The following is a 24023-nucleotide window of genomic DNA, read 5'->3' on the forward strand; positions in this document are numbered from 1 at the left end:
GTGCCTCCCGGAAGTGGAGCCCCGGGCTGGGGGCGTCTCCGACCTTTGCGCAGCGGCGGCGGCGGCGGGAGCCGGGAGCCAGATGCGGTCGAGCGACGCCGGAGATGGCTTCGGCTGGAGGCGGCGACTGCGAGGGCGCCGGGCCCGAGGCGGACCGCCCTCACCAGCGGCCTTTCTTGATCGGCGTGAGCGGCGGCACCGCGAGCGGCAAGGTAAGGGGCTGGGCGGCGCGGCAGGGCCTGCGAGTCACCCTGGGCGCCCCCGAGACTCCGCGCGGCCTGTCGGGCCTCAGTCCAGAGGGAGGCCCCCGCCTCTAGCTGCCACGAGGTGTCCCCCCGCCCACCTCCCGGGCGTGGACAGGGCCGGGGGCGGAGGGGCTGCGGCCGCGGCGGGCCAGGCGGGGAGCGGGTCGCTGGACTCCGAGGCTCCCCCGCAAGCTCCCGGCTGGCCTGACCGCTCGTGGTCCGGGTCCGCGTTGCCCCCGCTGATGCAGCCCAGCGCCCTCCCCGCCAGGCGCAGCCGCTGACCTGGCGGCCCCTCGGGAGCTGATGCGCCGGGGTGGGCGTCTCCAGGCGGGGCTCCTGTTTGTGTTTCCCAGTCCACCGTGTGTGAGAAGATCATGGAGCTGCTGGGACAGAAGGAAGTGGACCACCGGCAGCGCAAGCTGGTCATCTTGAGCCAAGACAGGTTCTATAAGGTCCTGACCGCGGAGCAGAAGGCCAAGGCCTTGAAGGGACAGTACAACTTCGACCACCCAGGTAGAGGCCGTGGAGGTGGGGAGGGAGTGGGGGAGGAGGGCTGACCGGAGACTGGGTCCAGAGTTGGCCATGGATGGGGAAGAGGCCTGGCTGGTTGGTCCCTGGTTAAACCTCTGTGGAGCGGATTGGGGGTTAAGCCGGGGGGTCTCTTCTGTGCCCTCTGGGCCCTGCAGGAGCTCCAGGCTCCATCGGTTGGAGCCGGTCAGGAAGTGTGCACCTCAGAAGGGCCTTCAGGCCCATTGCTCTGCCACAGTTGTGGTCGTGGAGAAACCTAAACGTCTTCTTGCTATCAGGGGCCTGCTATGCAGACCGTGTCCACTGGGGCAGGGTCCTCGAGAGGCCAGCAGTGGGTGAACAAGAACCAGAGGCCTTGAAGCTCCCTTTCCTGGTCTGGTCAGGGGCCAGGGGAACAGGTGGAGAGGGGGTGGGTGAGGGGGATAGCCATGCTGCCCCTCCCTGCTGCTAGTAGATGATTCTGCCCAGTGGCCGGCTCCGGTCCTCATCCCTTTCCAGGGGACACATGGGGAGAAGGTCCGAGGAGCGTTAGTCTTTGTTATTTCCCAGAACTAGAAGCAAGACGCCTAGTTCACCTACCTGCCGGAACTGGCTGATCAGGAGATCCGTGTGTTCAGACTTGTGGGTGGGACAGCGGCCCAGGTGGTGGCACTGCCCCGAGGCAGCAAGGATAGGTCCAGCCTGTGGTTTGCAGAGGGCCCTGCAGGTGGAAGCCATGGGGGCTCCCCTGGGCCAGATGTTCCTTAGCGTCGTTGGCAGCACCCGCACCCGCACCCAGCAGACCCCAGGGGCAGAGTGAGTTCTCAGCACAAGGACTTGTCCTACCTTCTGTTCCACCCCTGCAGATGCTTTTGATAACGATTTGATGCACAGGACTCTGAAAAACATTGTGGAGGGCAAAACAGTGGAGGTCCCCACCTATGATTTTGTGACCCACTCAAGGTAAGTGGGCGGTTCTGGGGAGGAGAGGGCTGTGTGCAAGGGGCTGGTGAGGACACCTCTCCCCGCCCTGGGGCTGCACCCCACTGGTTCCCGGGATAGCCCCCCTCATCCGGGGCCAGGGTCTCACACTAAAGGCAGGCCCCTCCCCTGGCCCGCCCTACAGGCTCGCAGAGACCACGGTGGTCTACCCCGCAGACGTGGTCCTGTTCGAGGGCATCCTTGTCTTCTACAGTCAGGAGATCCGGGACATGTTCCACCTGCGCCTCTTCGTGGACACCGACTCCGACGTCAGGCTATCTCGGAGAGGTAAGGCAGACGCGGGCCCCTCTGCCCCTGGCCGGCCCAGCCCCAGGCACCGCCCCCCGGCGTCTGCAGGCCCCTGCTCTCTCCTGTCACTGCAGTTCTCCGGGACGTGCAGCGGGGCCGGGACCTGGAGCAGATCCTGACGCAGTACACCACCTTCGTCAAGCCGGCCTTCGAGGAGTTCTGCCTGCCGGTACCGCCTTCCGCTTGCCCGGGGACCTCCTTCCCCCCCTTGTCAGAAGGCCCCCCGGTGCCCGTTCTGTGAGAGCCGAGTCGTGGACGGACGCAGTCGGCTGTAAACGTGGAGAAGTTAGCCGCTCGTGCTCATGGTCCCGGGGAGCGGTTCTCAGCTGGGAGTGGGTCCTCTGTCCTTCGCACCCCTCCTCCCCGTGCCAGGCTTCACCCCATGCACCGGCATCACCTCCTCCCAGGCTCTTGTCTGCATCTGTCCAGGGCACTGCTCGTCCACTGCCCACACTGTCCTCTTCTCCCCCCAGCCCTTCTGAACGGGGGTGGGGGTCTCTGTCAGCTGCCAGAGTGCTGTCTGGTGCACACTAGGTGCTTAAAAACTTCCTCCACACCGTGTGTTTCTCTGGGATGGGGGAAGGTCCGGCTGGCGTGCAGAGGAGGAATTCACTGTGTGCGGCCATCTGTCTTTTCCTCTACCTCACCTTTTCACTGGATAAGATTATGGAGAGATTTAAAGGGAAATTTCACAATATTTTGATTCCTAAAGGGAAAAGTGAGGCACAGAGGAATTAGAAGCAGGATTCCTGCTTTAGATAAATGGGACAAAGGAGTTCTGTTCTTGCTAGTTCATGAAAACATTTTATTTTACATTCACGGTCTTGGAGTTTCTAGAAAATGATTAGGAAATTGACTGTTGTGCAGCCTCTTATCCCCAGAAAGACGCTTTTGAAAAGTAGGTCATTTACCGTGAAGCTCTGGATGCCACGTGTGACCGGGTGCCCCTGGATGGAGGCAGAAGTGTGCTCGGGCAGTCCCTCCCCGCCCCTCCCCTTCACGGGGAGCCACGGCGAGGTGCCTGAGTTACCCATGTCCGCCCCCTAGGACCTTTCTTAGCCCTTTCCTGGTCGCCCCCCGCCTGCCCCCACAGCCAGCAGAGTGGCCCAGCCCCGTGGGAGTTTGGCCCTGGGTCTCCTCTGCCTGCAGACAGGGCTGCCCGGGGACCCAGTCTGTCCCCATTCCTCCCGCCCCCGCCGCGGCTCATCTCTTGAGACAGGCCTCCTTGGCCCAGGTCCACACCCCGGCGGCACTCAGCAGTCTGCGGGCCTCCCTCCGCTCATTCAGAGGTGCCCCCCACCCCCCCCCAGCAGCACTTGGGGTCCCTCCTCGAAGGCACCATAGGTGCCCGGCAGGAGTGGGCTAGTCGGCGGGGGAGCAGAGGAGGGGCGAGGCAGGAAGGGGAGCAGGTCCCGCGACGTCCCTGCCTGGGGCGCAGCCCTGCTCTTGCAGGGCTCTGCACCCTGTGTGCACTGGGAGGGCACCCCACTTCAGCTGGCCCGGAGCGCCAGGCGGTCAGCGCAGAGAATTGGCCCCGACCGCGGTGCTCACAGAGACCAGCATCTGGGAGCGGCCGGCAGACACGCGCCATCCCTTCCCGCTGCTTCCGCTTGGCTTCCCTCCCTTCTTGGCTTGCGGTCTCTCACCTGAGCCCCTGCCCCCACCTCCTCACCCTTCATGGTGGCCCGCGCGTGCGCCCCGCATCTAGGCCCAGGCACGCCAAAGGAATCTCACAAGACCCTCCTTTTCTTGCCTTGCAGACAAAGAAGTACGCAGACGTGATCATCCCTCGAGGGGTTGACAACATGGGTAAGGAGCAGGCCTGTGCCGCCCCCACCCCCCAGGGCCATGCAGCAGGCACGGCCCAGCCCGTCCAGGTTACTGAGACGCCCCCGGAGGGTAGGCCCATCCACATACATGTGTGGCGCAGGTTTACAACACACTTAGAACACGCAACACATTTTACACCTTAAAGTGACACAACGTACAATGTCAATTAAGTTTCAGTAAAGGAGGGAAAAAAAAAACACGGAGGACTGCTTGACAGGGAGCCCCTTGTTGGCAGAAGTATCACACCTAGGGTCAGTTAATAGAAGCCCGCGCCACCAGGCCAGCCTCAGCGGGCACCAGTCTGCCTGCTGAGGCTCGGTGGCAGGCGGACGCCTCGCGGAGGGAAGCATGCGCCTCGCGGGTGACGGCGGGTGGCAGCTGGGTGGGCGGGCGGCTGACCCCGCCCGTGTCCCCGCAGTGGCCATCAACCTCATCGTGCAGCACATCCAGGACATCCTCAACGGCGACATCTGCAAGTGGCATCGCACGGGGGCCAACGGGCGCAGCCACAAGAGGACGTTCCCGGAGCCGGGGGAGCACCCCGCAGTGCTGGCCTCGGGCAAGCGCTCGCACCTGGAGTCCAGCAGCAGGCCCCACTGAGGAGCGGGCTGCTCGGCGCCCGGCGGGCCCGGAGAGGACACGCGGCCAGGACGGGGCGCTGTCGGGGTCCTGGTTAACTTGGGAGACCTGGACGAGTCGTCCAGACCGTGTGACAGGTTCTCTGCCGGCGGCCCTGACCTCCTCCCCCGCTTCCTCATGTCACGGGGGCTGGAAGTGCTCTTCGCTGCTGAGAATGGCCACAGAATGTGTGGTACGCGAGGCCCATGTTTGGGGGAACGATGAAGAAACAGCCCAGTCACCGTGATTTTGACGGTGAACCCCTGGCGAGAGAGACTAGCGTGACCTGGTTCACGCACGTGTAACTGGAACACAAGTTTGAAGAGATAAGCCTCTTCCGTTTTACTTGTTACACAACCACACGTTTTCTGTTTACTCTGGTTTCCTAACACCATGCTCGCTGTGACCTAGTAACCCAACTTCATGACCCACTGGCGGGTCATGATCCTGGTACACACTGATCTGGTACGCAAGGAGCCACGGAGAGGCGTCCCTCCTTCTGGCCTGTGCTCCGAAGGCAGAGCCAGGAGGGAGCCCTGGGGAGCAAGCTTTTCCTTAACCAGCACCACACACATAGCTGGGGCCCCCTGGCCCAGCCAAGCCCAGCCCAGCCCAGCCCGCCTGCTTTCCTGCCAGCACAGCGTCTGGCTCGGCACCCCAGAGCCCGGGATGCCATCTGGACAGGCCCTTCCTAGTGTCGCCCATGGCCAAGGCGTGTGTGGCTCGGGGAGGCGGCCCACAGTGGCCGGTCCCTTGTGCTTGCCCAGTGACCTTGCCTCCCAGACGCTGGTGGTCTTGTCCTGGTTTGTCCCCCTTCCATGTGGCAGCTGTTCCTGTAAGTGGTCCCTCCCCGTTGCCGCCAGCTGTCGAGTGCTAACTAGTTACACAGGGACGTCAGGTGCGCTTGGCTGAGCTCCAGGGCTGGTTTCTGATGACTGTGATGGTTTTGTCAAGTTTACTGTTCTTTTTGGAGAGAGAACCAATAAACAACACCAAATGTGAATTCCAGTTTGTCCCTTTTTAATTACATTAAAAAGGGCAGAATCAGGACCAGGAAATGTGTGGATGACAGCTCACCTCTCGGCAGGCTCCCTGGGTGGGGGTTGGGGATCACCAAGAGGAGTCACGGCCGGCCTCCCCCAGCCCCCTTAGGCTGGCGTTCCAGGGCTCACGGGCCACTGAACCATGAGGGGGAGTTCCCAGGGCCTCACTAGGTCAGCAGGAGCAGGGGCCCGGGTTGAGCCCACCACCAGCCTCTGTGAGCAAGACTGGGCCGCTAGAACCAGCCCCTCCCTGCCTTTTCTCGGCGGTGGCGAGTCCCACCCAGCAGCTCCACACTCGGTGAGCGCACGGGGCTCTTAGAAGGCGGCAGTGAAGAGGTGCTCTTTATGATCAGGGAAAACAGACTCTGCTGAAAAGGAGGTGCCTGTCAGAGGGCCGTTTCTTCGAGACCGGAGCAGAATCCCAGCCAAGCCCATGTCTCCACCAAGCTCAGAGTGGCTCCGCCTGCCTGCAGGAAACTCCCGTCCAAGACCTTGTCCGCACCCAGCCCTGCTGCCCGTCGGTGAGTCCACGTCCCGCTAGTATTTCCGGATCAGGATGTCCCAGCTGTCTTTCCAGCGAAGGGCCTTGAGCTCACTGGGTGACAGTGACCTGTCCCCGTAGGTCAGCGGGCGCAGCATGTTGGACACGTGACAGGCGGAGGTGAACCAGGCCACGACCAGGGCCGTGAAGAGGCTCCTCTGGAGCTGGGACCTGCCGGCCCGGAGCAGAGCACGGTGTGGGGGGGCTGGCCCTTCCCATGCGAGGTCCCCTCGGCACCCCGGCCAGAGTGTCAGCCCTCGTCAAGTCCTGCCAGACCCACTCAGCGCCGCTCCTCACTCGCTCTGCTTCCTGAACCCCAGCTCCTGCCCCATCTCAGCAGCAGGAGCACAGAGCTCCTCCTGAGCTGCTCCAGGCCCCCTCTGGTTTACAGGCCCCCTGTGTATCTGCTGGGCCCCACGTGACCCAGCCACTGGCCGCCCCACGCCTCCCTTCCCTTTCTCTGTTCTGGTGTCCTCCAGGCCGCAGGTCCTTCCCTGCGCGTATCCCCCAGCTTCACCTCCCACCAGCCTTAGATTCGTGCTTGGAACCCCATCCACACCACGCTGGAATCACCATTCGTGACTCCCCCGGACCCCACCCCCCTCCCGACCCGGGGCGCGTGGCTGCCAAGGCCTGGTACCTACCTGCACAGGTGGTCGCCGACGTGCTCCAGGACCACGGGCAGCAGCAGGATCTGGAAGGTGAGTGCCGGCAGGTAGTGGTAGAGGAAGAGTGTCTTCTCCATCAGGAAGAAGGGCAGGTAGTTCACGGCCCAGCCACCGGCGCACAGAGCCCCAGCCAGCACCCAGCGCAGCCAGCGGTCTGCGGGGGAAGGCCGTCTTGAGCCAGGAGGCTCTCTGCCGCCGGGCAGGCTCACCTCGTCGTCCACAAGCGAGCCCGTGAACTCGCGGCCCCTGCTTTCTGTCTCCTGTCCCAGCCCCTCCACCGCCTCTGGAGGAAGAGCAGACTGTGTCCCGAGAACCCCCTGGACTTCCCGCTGCCCCTGCCAAGCCCGTCCTGAGACGCCAGCCCTGGGCCAGGCTCAGCTCACTCCTGGTTCCCTGAGGGTCTCCCGGTCTCACTCCTCAGGGGGCAGGGGCGGGCCTGCACCATGCACCTGCCCAGGAGCCGGGACTAGTGGGGAGAACGACCAGCTCAGCTGAGCCCAGAGAGGGCGCCTCCCCGCCCCTGGCGGCCTTTGCGGCCCACCCCGGCGTTGGCTCCTTTCCCGTATCAGGATGGTTTTTAGGGGGTTTCTGTTCTTGCAAACCAGCCCCCTCCCCCCCGTGCCTCCTGGCAGCTCTGTCCCATCAGCCACTTCCAGGGGTGCTGGGGTTAGGGAGCAATTCAGGCCCGACACCCGCATGGCCCTGGAGAAGCCTTGAGGGTGACACGGGGACTGGAGCGTAGCATCCTGTCTCTGGGGAAGAGACAGAAGTGCCCTTGGGGCAGAAACAAGAGGTGGCCCCAAGGCCGCACTTCCTGATGCGGCCCCGAAGTACACGGAGTTCTGGCCTGAACCAGAGGGACGGGGTGCAAGAGGCGCGTGGGCCGCGGCACAGACCCTCGGGGAGGTCGCAGACTCTCCTTCTGCGTCTGAGCAGGTACCAGACGAAGAGCAGGGCGTACACCAGGGTGGCGAGGCTGGCCGAGGCCCAGATCACGATGTTTCCGAGCAGGTGGATCTGCGCCTGTGGAAGGGAGAGGCTGGGTGGTGTGGTCCAGGGCAGGCACGGGCGCTGCCCCACCCTCAGCCCTCACAGCCAGGACGGACGTGCAAAGGTGCTCAGCTCTGTAAGTGGAATCAGAGCCAGGAGTAGATAGGGTTATTTCTGGACAGCAGAGAGGAGGGGGACAGGGACGCTGATGCAGAGTAGCAAGGCGCTGAGACCAGAATGTCCTCAAGTGCCCGCTTCTCAGCAAGCCGCGGCCCCCCACGTCCGGGGGGGGGGAAAGGGGAGTGCACCCCCCAGCTTAAGTCATTACTGGGCGCCGACCACATGCTGTGTTTGCCCCTCCAGGTGAAGACACGCTGGACAGGGAAGCAGAACACTGACCGGCCTGGACACCAGGTGCCAGGTGGGAAATCAAGTGGGATGGTTTTAAAAACCACGTCGGCCGGGCATGGGGAACCACACGCTGCCATGGCAGCAGCAAAGCCGGGTCCCTCCCTGCAGACACCTGGGGACCTGACCCCTCGGCACCTCGGGGGAGCTCGGGCCCCGTGCTGCCAGAGCACTCGGAGAACAGCAAGCCCTCGGCTTTCACCAGGATGGCATAGGAAGGCCGGGGCTTGGGCGGATGCAGTGGCTACTCCTAACATCACAGGCCTCTCAGGCGCGGGCCAATTGCCCGCAGACGCTGTGCTTACACTGGTCCTGGGGTGCAGCCAGTAAGCGATGTTGGTGTCCAGCATGACCCAGTCCAGCGGCGTGGAGCTGTACTTGTGTTCTGAATCATCACTTCTCACCGTCAGCATCCGCCACTGCAGACAGCAGAGGCCACCGGGAATCACCGGACAGCCAGATGCCCTTCATGGCAAGGGATCTGCCAGGCGGCGGAGTAAACCGCTGCCCCTTTCATGGGGGCGTCCAACCTCAAGTTCACTCAGGTCACCCGCAGAAGCAGCCCAGGAGGTGCCTCTGCCGGGCTCTAGTTTGTGGATTAAGGGATGGGATGGGGCGGTAAGGGCGCCTTGACACTGGAGACGCTGAGTGCCTAGTGCCGAGTTCCCTGGGGCTGCGCCGTGTCGACCTGACCTGGGAGCAGTGCCACTGCTGCGTGTCTCCTCGCCTCTTGACAGTTACTGCCAGCAAAGCCACACGGCAGGAAGTCCGGGGGGCCGGGGGCTGACGGTGCCAGGCATGACACAGACAGAGGACAGAGGGCAGCAGCCCTCCCTGCCGAGTCAGGTCCCAGTTTGAAGGCTGATGCTGAGCAGACCGCGTGGCCTTCCTGGCGAGGGGCAAGGTCACCCGCCCCTCTGCCCGCCCGTCACCTGCAGCTCGGAGAATCTGGCCATGAAGCTGAGGTTCCTGCTGATGTCCACCTGGGTTGGGGAGTGCAGCTCCAGCTCCCTCTCCTTCTGCTCCTGGCCTGGCAGGCACACGGGGACCAGAGGACGCGAGCAGAACCCGGTCAGGGAGCCGCCCAGGGCAGCCGCCGCTGCTTTCCAAAGAACCCACCAGACACGGTCCGCGGTCCCCCACCCGCCTGGCCATCTTTCCAGTCAAAAGCTCTCCTTGCCCTGCCTTCCGGTGGCACTGCCCCCCTCGCCCACCAGACAGCTCTCACCGCTTCAGCCCTGCGAGGGAGTGGGGGAGGGAGGGAGAAGGTCCGCAGTGGGGCCTGGAGCCCGCGGGCTGCCCCGCCCCCAGGAGTGCTCACTCCTGCCGTAGCGGTGCTCCTCCACGTTCCACACGGTGCTTTCATGGTAGCCCCAAAACAGCTTCTCCCCGACCACTTCCAGCTGCCGAAAGCCCCAGTCTGGGAGAGGCACTCCACTCAGCTGGCAAAGCAAGATGGTGGGGGGATCGTGATGGAGGGCCTGGGCCCACCCAGCTGGGGGGACCCCACCCCAGGTCACCCACAAGGGCAGCAGCTCTCCTCTGGGGAGCTCGTGCCAGGGTTCAGTTCTGAGCAGTTACAGAGACCCCGCAACCCCCCACAACCCCCTTCAGTCCGTCCCTCTGGGCAGGACCAGGGAGGCAGTGTCGCTGACCTTGAGGATGGCCGAGGTGTTCACATGCACAAAGCGGACCTCTGACAAGATGGTTTTCCAGACATCCGTGTCTGACTCCCTGTTCACAATGTCCTGTAAAAGCAGGTCTGGGCCATTAGTTCACTCTTTGTCAGATTTCCTTAAATGTAAAAATAAAGACCAGTCACCACGGTGAGACTGTTTGGTCTGATATGAGGGGACAGTCCCCCAAGGGAAGCTGACACGGCTGGTCCCAGACAGTGCCGTCGACTTTATTCCAGAGGTCTGTGCGAGGTGCTGGGGGGTGGGGGTGGGGACACCACCCTCCCCCAGAGCAGATACCGTTTCCAGTGGGGATTTAAGGATGATACTCCTCCCTGAGCTTCTGTGATGCCTACTCCCTGAGACCTCGGGCCAAACATGAAGATAGTGCAGAGGAAGGTCAGAGACTGTCCCCGCAAGACTGTGCCCTGAGCGGGGTCTCCTGGTGATGGGTAATAAAGAACTGACACTGGAAGAGCTTAGCACTGCCGGGTTTAACTTACGGGTGCCTGGCACCACCCCGGGAGGTCCAATGGCTACTGACAAGCCAGCACCCGAGGGGCTGAGCAGGAGCAGGACAAGGAAGCCACACCCTCTGGTTGGCCATCCTCTCTGCCCATCATGGAGCTTCAGGTCCTTGAAACAGGGGCAGGTGGGGCTGAAAAGGGCTGAGGCACAGAGAAGGGGTCAGCGATGGGCCTCACCAGAGAGGGGAGCAGGCAGGACCTTCAGGACAATCCTGGGGACAAGGAGCTGGGGTGACAACCACATCAGAGCAGCCTCGGGGGAGGGGCAGAGGCAGATGCACGGCGCACCCGTGTGCAGCGCCCAGCACCCGGGCCCCGCTGTGCACAAACACAGAGGCGGCCTTCAGGGCCCCTGGCGTTGCATCACAGCATTGAGAACTCATTGAGGGGCTGGTGGTACGAGGCAGCGGCCATGGAGGCTGAAGGGGAGCACACCTCTCCCAAAAGTAAGCCCAGTGCGATCACGGCCCTGCTGCTGCGTTTTGCACTCATGACCCTGACTTCAGACGGTCCAGCAGCCCAGCCTCGGAACTTCCCTCCTGCGGCGTGGCCCAGGACGAAGTGTGCCACCCAGAAGAGCCGATGGTTCACCCGCAGGAGGGCCCGGGGCCCAGGGGGACAGTGCCAGAAATTGCTCCTCCATGGCCCTGCCTGTCCCCAGGGAAGGGTTGATTAAAGAGACTCCCGGGGTGCCCAGGCAGCTGGTCTGAGCCGAGCTGTGGGAGGGGCCTCCTCCCCACAGCCCTTTGAGACCCACCCACTACCCTGCAGCTCCTTCCTGGACACAGGAAAACCCCCTGGCTCCCCTTCTCTGTAGAACAGGGGGTCACTTGTTCCACTTGCGGTTCGGAAAGAGCCGTGATGCCCGTGCTCAAGAAGGCCAGGAACTCACCAGCCGCCAGAGGTTCTGGGGGGGCATGGAGATGTTGTAGTCAACGTAGCAGGAAACCTCCTGCGCGTGGGGGCTCAGGGGGGCTGCAACGTCGTGCCTGGAAAACCAAACAGCGCTGCTGGGGGCGCCCCAAGCTCTCCTGAAAGGCACTCACTGTTCTTTAAGGAGAAAAAAACCACTTTTTTTCAGGAAACAAAGCCAGCTCAACCTTCAAGCACCTTGGCTGCCATTCCCCAGGGCGCTAAATCCCTCATGGAGGGCAGAGGCCCTGCAGCGACCATGCCTCCAGGGATGCATGTGATGGGGAAGCAGGGGTACGTCCATCTAAACCACGGGCTTACCATCCCCTTTGCAGAGGATAAACTGAGCCGGGCGCACAGCCTGACCACTGGGGGCTCCCTGACGCCAGGTCGTGGAAATGGCTAGGGCACCAAGAATACTGTTGCAAAACAAGCGCCCAGGGACATCAGTTCCCCTTGTTCACTTTCAGGGAAACCATGCCTGATCGGACTTTGCACGGGACCACATTGGGGGAGGACCCACAGTGAGCAGTAAGGAAGAGGCCCTCATGACACTGGAAAAGTCAAATATGACTGCAGGCCCTGTGAGCACCACAAACAACACTGACCCCGGTGGGCACAGTGCACAAGAAACGCTTTTGGTGCAGGGACATTTCAGCTGACCCCTGAATACAGTGACTACATGGGGGCTTTCCTGGCGGCTCAGTGGTAAAGAATCTGCATGCCAACGCAGGAGACACGGGCTCTATCCCTGCTCCAGGAAGATCCCACATGCTGCAGGGCAACTGAGCCCAAGCTCTAGAGCTTAGAGACTGCAACTACGGAGCCCATGCGGCACCACTGCGGAAGCCTGAGCTCTAGAGCCAGTGCTCCGGAACAAGAGAAGCAACCGAAATGAGAAGCCCAAGCACCACAACTAGAGAGTAGCCTGCAGGCAACAATGAAGACCCAGTGCAGCCAAAAATATAAATGAATAAAATTATTCTTTAAAAAAGTGAAAGATAAAGAACATTACAGCATACTAACACATATATATGGAATTTAGAAAGATGGTAACGATAACCCTATATGCAAAACAGAAAAAGAGACACAGAAATACAGAACAGACTTTTGAACTCTGTGGGAGAAGGTGAGGGTGGGATGTTTCAAAAGAACAGCATGTATACTATCTATGGTGAAACAGATCACCAGCCCAGGTGGGATGCATGAGACAAGTGCTTGGGCCTGGTGCACTGGGAAGACCCAGAGGAATCGGGTGGAGAGGGAGATGGGAGGGGGGATCGGGATTGGGAATAAGTGTAAATCTATGGCTGATTCATATCAATGTATGACAAAACCCACTGAAATGTTGTGAAGTAATTAGCCTCCAACTAATAAAAAAATTTAAAAAAAAAAAAAAAGTGAAAGAGTGGGCCATAGTGGGGATGGCAGTGGGGTCTGAGCTGAAGAACATTCCAGGCAGACAGAGTGAGCAAAGGCCCCAGGGAGGCTGCACGGGGTCATTTTGGGACAGCAGGGGGCTAGGGTGACTGGCATGAAGTCTACCAAGGAGTTCGTGGGCTGGGTCCCAGGGGGGCCGGCAGCCAGGGGAGAGTGGGGAGTTATTCTGAGTGTGACAGTCATGCTGGATATCCCTGGAGGCTCTTGGCAGAGACGTGAGGTTGGTCAAGCGTGAGTTTTCAGACGGAAAACTGCCTCTGTTTTGCAGAGGGTGCCTGCCGTCTGCAGAGGGCGGGCGATTCCCAGCGGGACTGGGAGTGAGGGCAGGAGGGACTGGAGCCCCGTGGATTTCCGACCCAGGGATGGCAGAAGGGGGAGAGGACAAGGTGGACATGGCGTGGAGAGCCCAGGTGTCCAAGGGGGGAGGGCAGGGTCCCTAAGGCCACGTGGTTGACCCAAGAGGCCAGGTGGAAGGACAGCAGAGGTGGCCCAGAGGTCAGGTGCTCTGCCCCCCAACTCATGGCCTTCTTGAATTCGCTTCTCCTTTCAGCACGTGCCCCTGTCTGCCAGGGCACCCCACACATCACTCTGGATGGGACTCTCCTTTCCAGCCCATGCGCCATCACTGAGGTCTCCCCTCCCCACCCTCGACACCTACTGCAGACCGGGACCCGAGGCGGTGATGCAGGCATGCCTGCTCTGAGCAGCGGCAGGGACTCACGTGTTGAGGAGACGGGTGGTCATGCCATGCACCAGCTGCACGACATCGCCGTGCCGCACAGGCCTCGGGGGGTTGTTCACCACCAGCTGATGCCTGGAAGACAGCGTGGCCAGGCTCGTGGGTTCCTCGCTCAGGCTCTGTGGAGTCTCACAGCCACCCTGTCAGCCTGTTCCTCGTACAAGGTGAACGTACACGTTTTATTTAACTCTTTTCTGAAACTTCGGGTCACTTCCCACGCTTCCTGGCATGACACCCTTTGCCATCATCACATTGACTACAGCTGTGCTGTACTTCAATTTAAATCTGAATTTGTCAATAAGGAGTTCATGATCTGAGCCACGGTCAGCTCCTGGTCTTGTTTTTGCTGACTGTATAGAGCTTCTCTATCTTCGGCTGCAAAGAATATAATCAATCTGATTTCAGTGTTGGCCATCTGGTGATGTCCATGTGAACAGTCTTCTCTTGTGTTGTTGGAAGAGGGTGTTTGCTATGAGTGTGTTCTTTTGGCCTAACTCTATTAGCCTTTACCCTGCTTTATTCTGTACTCCAAGGCCAAATTTGCCTGTTACTACAGGTGTTTCTTGACTTCCTACTTTTGCATTCCAGTCCCCTAAAATGAAAAGGACATCTTTTTGGGGTGTTAGTTCTAAAAGGTCTTGTAGGTCTTCATAGAACTGTTCAACTTCAGCTTCTTCAGCATTAGCAGTTGGGGCATAGACTTGGATTACCATGATATTGAATGGTTTCCTTGGAAACGAAAAGAGATCATTCTGTCATTTTTGAGACTGCTTCTAAGTACTGCATTTCAGACTCTTTTGTTGACCATGATGGCTACTCCATTTCTTCTAAGGGATTCTTGCCCACAGTAGTAGATATAATGGTCATCTGAGTTAAATTCACCCATTCCAGTCCATTTTAGTTCACTGATTCCTAAAATGTCAATATTCACTCTTGCCATCTCCTGTTTGACCACTTTGAATTTGCCTTGATTCATGGACCTAACATTCCAGGTTCCTACTCAATATTGCTCTTTACAGCATTGGACCTTGCTTCCATCACCAGTCACAACCACAACTGGGTGTTGTTTTTGCTTTGGCTCCATCTCTTCATTCTTTCTGGAGTTATTTCTCCACTATCTCCAGTAGCATATTGGGCACCTACAGACCTGGGGAGTTCATCTTTCAGTGTCCTATCTTTTTGCCTTTTCATACTGTTCATGGGGTTCTCAAGGCAAAAATACTGAAGTGGTTTGCCATTCTCTTCTCCAATGGACCATATTTTGTCAGAACTCTCCACCATGACCCATCCATCTTGGGTGGCCCTACATGGCATGGCTCAGATCATGAACTCCTTATTGCCAAATTCAGACTTAAATTGAAGAAAGTGGGGAAAACCACTAGATCATTCAGGTATGACCTAAATCAAATCCCTTATGATTATACAGTGGAAGTGAGAAATAGATTTAAGGGACTAGATCTGATAGACAGAGTGCCTGATGAACTATGGACAGAGGTTCATGACATTATACAGGAGACAGTGATCAAGACCATCCCCAAGAAAAAGAAATACAAAAAGGCAAAATGGCTATCTGAGGAGGCCTTACAAATAGTTGTGAAAAGAACAGAAGTGAAAAGCAAAGGAGAAAAGGAAAGATATACCCATTTGAATGCAGAGTTCCAAAGAATAGCAAGGAGAGATAAGAAAGCCTTCCTCAGTGATCAATGCAAAGAAATAGAGAAAAACAATACAATGGGAAAGACTAGAGATCTCTTCAAGAAAATTAGAGATACCAAGGGAACGTTTCATGCAAAGATGGGCTCAATAAAGGATAGAAATGGTATGGACCTAACAGAAGCAGACGATATTAAGAAGAGGTGGCAAGAATACACAGAACTACACAAAAATGATCTTCATGACCCAAATAATCACGATGGTGTGATCATTCACCTAGAGCCAGACATCCTGGAATGGGAAGTCAAGTGGGCCTTAAGAAGCATCACTACAATCAAAGCTAGTGGAGGTGATGGAATTTCAGTTGAGCCATTTCAAATAATAAAAGATGATGCTATGAGTGTGCTGCACTCAATATGCCAGCAAATCTGGAAAACTCAGCAGTGGCCACGGGACTGGAAAAGGTCAGTTTTCATCCCAATCCCAAAGAAAGGCAATGCCAAAGAATGCTCAAACTACTGCACAATTGCACTCATCTCACACGCTAGTAAAGTAATGCTCAAAATTCTCCAAGCCAGGCTTCAACAATATGTGAACCATGAACTTTCAGATGTTCAAGCTGGTTTTAGAAAAGGCAGAGGAACCAGAGATCAAATTGCCAACATCCATTGGATCACTGAAAAAGCAAGAGTTCCAGAAAAACATCTACTTCTGCGTTATTGACTACGCCAAAGCCTTTGACTGTATGGATCACAACAAACTGTGGAAAATTCTGAACAATATGGGAATGAATACCAGACCACCTGACCTGCCTCTTGAGAAACCTGTATGCAGGTCAGGAAGCAACAGTTAGAACAGGACATGAAACAACAGACTGGTTCCAAATAGGAAAAGGAGTACGTCAAGGCTGTATATTGTCACCCTGCTTATTTAACTTATATGCAGAGCTCATCATGAGGAATGCTGGGCTGGATGAAGCACAAGCTGGAATCAAGACTGCCAGGAGAAATATCAATATTACCTCAGATATGCAGATGACACCAACCTTAATGGCAGAAAGTGAAGAAGAACTAAAGAGCCTCTTGATGAAAGTGAGAGAGGAGAGTGAAAAAGTTGGCTCAAAGTTCAACATTCAGAAAACTAAGATCATGGCATCCGGTCCCATTACTTCATGGCAAATAGATGGGGAAACAGTGGAAACAGTGGCAGATTTTTCTTTTTTGGGTTCCCAAATCACTGCAGATGGTGACTACATGAAATTAAAAGACGCTTACTCCTTGGAAGAAAAGAAAAGTTATGACCAAACTAGGCAGCATATTAAAAAGCCATTACTTTGCCAACAAAGGTCTGTCTAGTCAAGGCTATGGTTTTTCCAATAGTCATGTATGGATGTGAGAGTTGGACTATAAAGAAAGCTGAGGGCCAAAAAATTGATGCTTTCAAATTGTGGTGCTGGAGAAGACTCTTGAGAGTCCCTTGTATGGGAGATCCAACCAGTCCATCCTAAAGGAGATCAGTCCTGGGTATTCATTGGAAGTACTGATGTTGAAGCTGAAACTCCAATCCTTTGGCCACCTGATGTGAAGAGCTGACTCATTTGAAAACACCCTGATGCTGGGAAAGATTGAGGGCAGGAGGAGAAGGGGACGACAGAGGATGAGATGATTGGATGGCATCAGTGACTCAATGGACATGAATTTGAGTAAACTCCAGGAGTTGGTGATGGACAGGGAGGCTTGGCGTGCTGCAGTCCATGGGGTCGCAAAGTGTCGGACATGACTGAGCGACTGAATTTAACTGTACTGCACTTGCTAGGAACGCTGCTGTGTCCCTGACCATGGGCTTCTTGGCACAGAGCTGGTCCCGAAGCTACGAGGAGGCCAGGGACTGAGGCCAGGCTGTCCCCCGACCTGTACTCACCTCCCGGGGTCCTTGACAATCCACCAGTTGTTGACGTCCTTGAAGGGGTAGCAGGTCACCTGCTGCTGGTGGGAGCTGCCACGGCCGTTCTCATATCTGCAAGAAGAGGGTGCACCTGCGGGTGGGGAGTCAGGGGCCCACAACCTCCCCCCAAGGTCCCTACACATGCCACCCAGCGAGGTGTCAGATATGTTTCCATCCCAGAGGGGCTGGTCCCTCCAGCGATGGTATATAACGAGACTCAATGACACCAGGTTCTGAGAGCTCTATTTCTTTTTTTTTTTAAAGGTTTATCTTATTTATTTATTATTTGTTTGGCTGTTCTGGGTCCTAGCTGTAGCTTGAGGGATCTTCCATCTAAGTTGCAGCATGTGGGGTCCAGTTCCCTGACCAGGGATTGAACCCAGGCCCCCTGCATTAGGAGTGTGGAGTCTCAGCCACTGGACCACCAGAGAAATCCCCGCTCCATTTCTTTCAATCTCAGAAGCTCTTGGTAACAACAAAAATGTGAAAAACAAACAAACAAACAAACATGTTATAACCTCTGGATTGAAAACATGGCTTTCCTTACTTACATCATAGGGTAGGTGCTCTGGTGAGAGTGAAGCCAGCAGGGCACGGGTTGGCCGAAGACGTTCTTCAGGGTGACCTGGGAACCGAAGGCCACCTCCAGAGGCTGGCCTTGCGTGACCCTTGCCAGCCCACCCTGAGCCAGGAGCACAGGGGTGGCCAGTGAGGGAGAGAGAGAGCACAGATGTGACACCCGAGCCAGCCCCCTGACAGCCCCTCCCATCTGGGCCACAGTCACACCATCAGCTATGGTCACGTGTGACATAATCCTGGCACGTTACACATTACCAGCGACTGGAGGTGGCCACTGGGGAGGCGCTCACCTCACCCTCCCCTGCTTGTCCTTATTTTATTTTGGGGCCATGCCATGTGGCATGCGAGATCTTAGTTCCCCGACCAAGGATTGAACCCAGGCCTTGGCTGTTAAAGTGCAGAATCCTAACCACTGGACCTCCAGGGAACTCCGCGCACTCGTCCTCATTTACTTCTTACCTGTAGCCCGTGATAACAATTACATCTGACTAACTCAAGACATGGGTGAGTTAAGAAATCTGTCCGAATACTCAGAGAATTTGCCATCAGCAGAGCCGGCCCTTAAGAGCAGGTCTGCCGACTTCAGGCTCTACATTCCTGACACCTCATTTGAAGCCTGTTTTTATTTTTGCAAAGTGAGTTGCATGAACACCAGAAATATGTCTGTCCCGTGCAGCCTGGCACCTGCCCGCAGGTCACACTGTGGAAAGCGGACCCCTTGTCCCCTCCCACGCCACTAGCACGTTCAGAATTAGTGTAGAGAGAGTGAAGACATGCCTCACTTCCACAATTTGGTTTTTCCTCTGATGCTCACTTGGGGTGGTTTACGTTAAGAAAACCCTGAGTCTAGTGTGGCCTTCTTTCTAGGACGGCACTTTTACCTCCAAGCTGGCCTGGAAGGCACTGGACATGATCTGGTCGTGGGGCCCGGAGCGGTAGAGCAGCAGCAGGTGGATGTAGAAGAACAGCAGGTACACAAGGACCGGGAGCACCACCAGGGCCACCACTCGGGCGAGCAGGTGGCAGAGCACACGGACCTGCCAGAGGATGGAGGGGACATCACCCGACCCGGGGGAAGGTGGGCCCCGGCCAGTCGTCCTTTCAGGGTTCTCATCTTGCTCCCCGCCCCCGAACAGCCAGCCCCACCTCACCCCCGACCCCACCATATCTCTGCCCTGCCCTCAGCTCCATCCCCACCCCAGCTCTGCCTCCTGCGCCCCCAGGATCAGCCTAACTCCGACCCCAGACTTACACCCTTGATCCCCACCAGCCCTGCCCCCAGGCCAGCCCCACCCCACCCCTTGGCATCAGCACCTACGTTTGACAGCGTCTGGTCTCCTATCAGGTGCCAGGCGTGGACAGCGGCAACCCCAAGCACCAGCAAGTATGTGAACACACCCACGTACTTGATGCTAAAGACACAGGGTGAAGAGGAAGTCAAGACGAGACACACGTGGGGGGCGTGGCTGCCGCCCCAGACCCAGTGCACCAGACTCACCCAACTGCACAGGAGCAGGCCATGCCCGTCAGCACCAACCAAAACCACCATCTCGGGGAGAAGGGCCTGGAGCAAAGCACAGAAGCAGAGCTGAGGCCTCGGAACGTTTCCCCTGAAGGTCAGAGAAGGCACGGCCGCAGAGATCTCAGCTGGCTGTGCCAAGCTCCGGGTACAAGGGAAAGATTTCTCATCTCCCCGAAGAGCAGTCCTCCTGATACAACTTCTCCTTTGGGTCAGAAGATGTTTCCACTTGGTTTACATCATAGAGAGATGAGAATTATTCATGAAGTCAGGAGCCAAGAGCCAGTGGAGGTGCCTGGGGCAGCTGTCCCCTGTGGAAAGGTATCAGACCTGCTCAGGTGGACAAGCCCCTGGACTCCTCTGCCTCATTCTCCATACCTGTCTTTCTGGGAGTTGGAGAACTTCAGGTAAGACAGCACAGCCAACAGATTGAAAAATATCAGCACTGATTCCAAAAGCATTAACCTTGACTGAGTGATGAGGGCGTTCTCTGTTGGGAAAAGGACACGGGCATCAGGTGTCAGGGAACAAGGGTGACTGTCCACAAAAGATGGTCCTTGCCAGACGTCCCAGAGTGTGCAGGTGGGCAGTGGGCGCTCGACCTGGCTGGAAATTACTGGCCCTTCCTGAACCTTCGTTTTCCTCATCTGTAGGAGAAATACCACCTCTGCAGGGTGCCTGGACATTCTAACACTCTGTGGGCATGGGCCCCAGTTAGGGTTGTCACTCAACAGACATGAATTTGGTTTATTTTCATCTGACTTAACTTCATTTGTTCACAGACGTGGGCTGAGAGAGTCCCCTCTGAGGTATATCCACTCATTCCTGAATCTCTGTCTCCACTGGTCAAGGTGGGTAGGGGGGCAGGGGAGGTTCTCATTCAAGGACAGACTGGGTTACCAGGGGCTATGGTCAGGGGGTGGGGGGCACGTACATAGGAGCATCATTTGGGCAACCCCGCTACATGTTGGCTGCCCCTCCACAATGTCACAGTCTGAACTATGTCCTATGCACAACCCCCGGCCTGAGAGTGGGGTGACTCCCAGAGTCTGATCTGGACAGCCTAGACGTGCTTCCTTCTGTCCTGAGAGTAGCAGACATGGGAGGGGGCACGTCCACTAAACCTCGAGCCCTCCTGGGCCACAGAGACGCAGACAGAGGTCAGCGCTGGGGTCGACCTGGCCCCCCCGGAGCAGGCAGACACCTGGGCCTCACCGATCAGCATCAGCAGAGCGGCCCCCGTGGCGGCACAGTGAGAGAAGCCGAGCTCCCACACGATCTCATAGGCCATGGGCACCGACAGGGCCCCCGAGAGGGCCGGCAGCAGGCGCAGGGACCACACAGGCACGTTGCTGCTGTATTCTGGAAGAGCAAGCACAGCGTGGCTGAGCGCACAGGGCACACAGCCCCCCTCCCTACACCTTAGCGTCTCCTCACACGGAGCCTCCTCACACGTGCCCATGGACCACAGCACAAGTCTGCAAGGATGGGTCTCATCAGGGACCAAGTGTGCAGGCCACAGGTTCACGTGGTCGAGGGCCGGTTCTCAGTAAGTATGCGATGATGCTGAGGACTCGGAAATGAGTTAACGCTTATTTACAGATTTACCCAATCTGTTTCCAAAAGCACTGCGGCAACACACGTTTATGTACAAAAGGTACTTGCCACATACAGTGGCATGTACAGATGCCATGTACAGTGTGTTATGTGTACCAAAGACCAAGGAAAATATACTTACTACAAGTAAGCACTAAGGAATTTACTGGACTTTTTGAAATTCTTTCTCTTGTACCCAAACTATTTATCATACCCTGGATTCAGATGAATAAACCGTAGTTGTTAATCTCTAGGATAGTTACCTCCTCTCAATTCTAATACGTGCACATTAGTAAGGGAGAGGACAATGATATTTTACCTGCTCCAATTCTGTTCCACAGAAAGTTACCATCAAATCCTCCTAAATAACCTAAAACAAAAGATGAATCAATAACTATCCTGTTCAGTAAATACTTCTGAAGCACCAAACTGCAGCAGGCATCAGGAGAACAATGATAAAGAAAAAATAAGACCCATGGAGCAACTAAGCCCATGTGTCTGTGTGCAGCAAATACTGAAGCCTGTGCAGCGTACAGCCTGCAACAAGAAGCCTCGGCAATGAGAAGCCTGTGTGCCACCAATGAAGACTAGCCCCGTCTCGGCACAATTAGAGAAAACCGGTGCAAAGCAATGAAGACCCAGGGCAGTCCCAGATAGATAAATAAATAAATAAAATAAGACACTGCTTCTGCTGTCATGAACTTCCATGTTTAAGTGCTAAAGAGCCACTTCTTTTACTAAGGAATCCTACCTCCCAAGGCCAAAAGCATGTGGCCAAACGGTGGTCCACTGCCATCCAAAAAGAAGATCCGCTTCATGTAAAAAGAGATGTACTGCCCGTAATACACTTCATCAAAACTGCAAAGCAAACCCATGTTATGTTCAGCTAGAGATCTTAACTGTACACAAAAGGTATGAGGATCAATGTACACCTTTGCTTCCAAATGACTTTGGAGAGTGACCAGTCAAGGTTGGATCTTTTGCCCCAACTGCATGGCATCCCTAAATATTAAGACACATGTGCAGCACCACACATCCACAAGGATAGGGGGGAAACGCCCCCCAGAAGTTGGGCATTCAGGAGGCTTTTCTGACACAGATTCTACTTCTCTCCCTGCGTATAGGTTAGGATGTACCACGAGCCAGGCTACCAAAGGCCTCCTGGACACAAAGCTGATCTGGCTGTCTACCTGCGTGTCTGCAGCTGAGAGTCAGAATCAGAGCTGGTGACCCAACAAAACAGTCGCAGGTGCAAAAGGGAGAGGTGCCAACTGCAGCAAACCTCTTTCAGACAATCAGGGACGTTTGCTGACACAGAGGAATTGCTGTCAGTTCCCTAGGCATGATGATGCTACTGTGATCCTGTGATTTTCAAGAATCCTGATCTTTTAAAGATACTAAATTGATCAATGAATGAAATATAGTGTCTATGATGTGCTTCAAAAAAACCCACTGCAGGGAGGGAGCTGGCTATGAGCTGGTAACTGTTGCAACTGGGTGACTAATATATCATTCTCTGTACTTTTGTATATGTTTGATGTTTTCCATAATAAAAAGTTAAGTGAAAAGAAACACATATATTAATCAGATCATTAACAGCCCTTTAGTAATAACAACAATCATTTCTCATTATGACAAAGAACACATACTCTACCATCAGTGAGGACTTGCTTCCAAATTCCTCAGTCTTCTGCCCTCCATTCTCCGGACTGTCAAAGGTCACCCATCATGGTTACTGCACCTACTACTGACCTACGGGGCAAGACTGAACAGGTGGACTCTGCAGGGGCTGTCCTGGGGACAAGCTGGTCTCTCCTCTAACTGCCAAGACATCCATCACCAAGGAAGCCCAGAAGTTGGCTCTCCCATTTTATGGGGCTCAAAAAGGCACTTCCAGCCATCAATGCACTGAAAAAAATTACAGTTCCTTCTGGAAGCCCCCGGAATCGAGTTGCTTGACTTACACCACGGCCCTTGGATAGGCAAGCTGCCACAGTCGGCTCAGCAATCCCACCGCGGTCAGAGCTACCATATTCAAGTTCACCTCAGCGGTCACCACCACAGGGTGCTGCAAGAATCCCAACATCTTGCAGAAAAGCAGGCGGGGGGAGGAGGATGCCCTGGAAAAGCAGAGGAAAAGCTATCATCAACAACACCGGTGGCTCCCTTGCAGGCTAGGAGGAGGCTGTGACATCAGGACCCTCTTTCACCGGCAGTCACACGCGGTGAGGTGGCCGCCTCAGGACTAAAGAGTCCCTCACTCCCACACCACCTGAGGAGCCCTTCCGGTCAGTGACAGCGTTGGACCCCCGGGCCCCTGTCCACCTGAGCAGTGTGGCCGGCTTACAGCCGGTGACCTCCGTCTGCCCCCCAACCCCCGAGACTCAGAGCCTACCGTCTGCGCCAAGGGCCGCCCTCCCGTCGCGCCCCCTTTCTCACCTGAGGGCGCGTCTACATCGGGCACCCCATTTCTTTCCCGAGGCTCCCCCCATCCCTCGGGTCCACTTTTCTCTGGAGGCTGCCGGTGCCGTGGGGGACCCCCTCCCCCGCGTTCTCACAGCAACGCCGCCTCTGGCCTGCGGCGGCCCCCTTCTATCCTCAGGGCGACAAGCTTCCCTCCTGCCGCTACGTCGGCCCGGGGCACCCCGTTCTCTCCCGGGACCCTGTGCGCCCTGGGAGCCCCGCTCCTCTGCCCGGCACTCCGCTTCTCTCCGGAGGGTTTCACCTGCCCGGGGGACCCGACTGGGCTCTGGGCCCCGGCGCCACAAACGTACTGCTGTTTCTTCAGATCCCCGCAGAGCCGCTCCCTGCACCTCAGACCTTCCTGGGGGCGGGGGTGAGCGGTGAGGCCGACCGTTGGTAGTGGGCGAGGCCGCTCGGCACTCTTTGCTGCCCACTGGCCGGCTCGACGCTCGACTCGCCGCGCCTGCGGGGCCTGCCGGGGCGCGGGAAGGGGCGGGGTGCAGCGCGCCTGCGCACTGGGCGAAGACGGCGCGCGCGCGCGCGCACTGGGCTAGCCGAGATCGGCGCTCAAAGAATGTGCGATATCCCGGAGGGTTGTCAGTCTTTTAAGCCTATGACTCCCGGCTGGGGAGTCCAGGTTCCTTTGCGCCACGAGATACACGGCTACATCTGTTAAACGCCACAGTGCGACCGTATCGGCTTTTCGATCGGTGTGACGCGGAGGCCCATCCCCGGCCCGGCGGTGCCCCCCACCCTCCGGCCCGAGGGGCCCCTCCGAGCCTGCTCTGCAGCGGGACACGGCGTCTTCCGGTCAAGCGAATGACCCAACGATTAA

General features: G+C 57.0%; 2 protein-coding genes across 6 annotated transcripts; one reads left to right on the forward strand and one right to left on the reverse strand.

Annotated features, from left to right (window-relative positions):
• UCK1 (uridine-cytidine kinase 1) lies at positions 1-5493 on the forward strand. 3 transcript variants are annotated; one of them, XM_043916566.1, is made up of 7 exons: positions 1-212; positions 573-758; positions 1619-1715; positions 1879-2021; positions 2117-2211; positions 3803-3851; positions 4291-5493. In XM_043916566.1, exons 1-7 carry the CDS (start codon positions 83-85, stop codon positions 4470-4472), a joined length of 882 nt encoding a protein of 293 aa, XP_043772501.1. In that variant the 5' UTR covers positions 1-82; the 3' UTR covers positions 4473-5493. The 3 variants fall into 3 exon arrangements, with proteins under 3 accessions (XP_043772501.1, XP_043772503.1, XP_043772502.1); XM_043916568.1 differs by having other exon boundaries at positions 2-212; positions 599-758; positions 1948-2021; XM_043916567.1 differs by having other exon boundaries at positions 4-212; positions 599-758.
• Positions 5490-23695, reverse strand: POMT1 (protein O-mannosyltransferase 1). Of its 3 annotated transcripts, none has more exons than XM_043916563.1 (20): positions 23500-23695; positions 22690-22845; positions 21477-21583; positions 21045-21095; positions 20345-20491; positions 19508-19619; positions 19109-19174; positions 18929-19022; positions 18492-18647; positions 17583-17713; positions 17008-17103; positions 13417-13509; positions 11236-11332; positions 9796-9888; positions 9462-9582; positions 9073-9170; positions 8446-8559; positions 7639-7765; positions 6719-6896; positions 5490-6245 (listed from the first exon to the last, which is right to left on the reverse strand). In XM_043916563.1, the coding sequence occupies exons 2-20, from the start codon at positions 22809-22811 to the stop codon at positions 6071-6073; spliced, it is 2178 nt and encodes a 725-aa protein (XP_043772498.1). In that variant the 5' UTR covers positions 22812-22845; positions 23500-23695; the 3' UTR covers positions 5490-6070. The 3 variants fall into 3 exon arrangements, with proteins under 3 accessions (XP_043772498.1, XP_043772499.1, XP_043772500.1); XM_043916564.1 differs by having other exon boundaries at positions 23451-23647; XM_043916565.1 differs by lacking the exons at positions 21045-21095; positions 21477-21583; positions 23500-23695 and having other exon boundaries at positions 22690-22825.
• Positions 23696-24023: the final 328 nt, after the last annotated feature.

Source organism: Cervus elaphus, chromosome 11 (genome assembly GCF_910594005.1).
Source record: "Cervus elaphus chromosome 11, mCerEla1.1, whole genome shotgun sequence".
Lineage (NCBI taxonomy): Eukaryota > Metazoa > Chordata > Mammalia > Artiodactyla > Cervidae > Cervus > Cervus elaphus.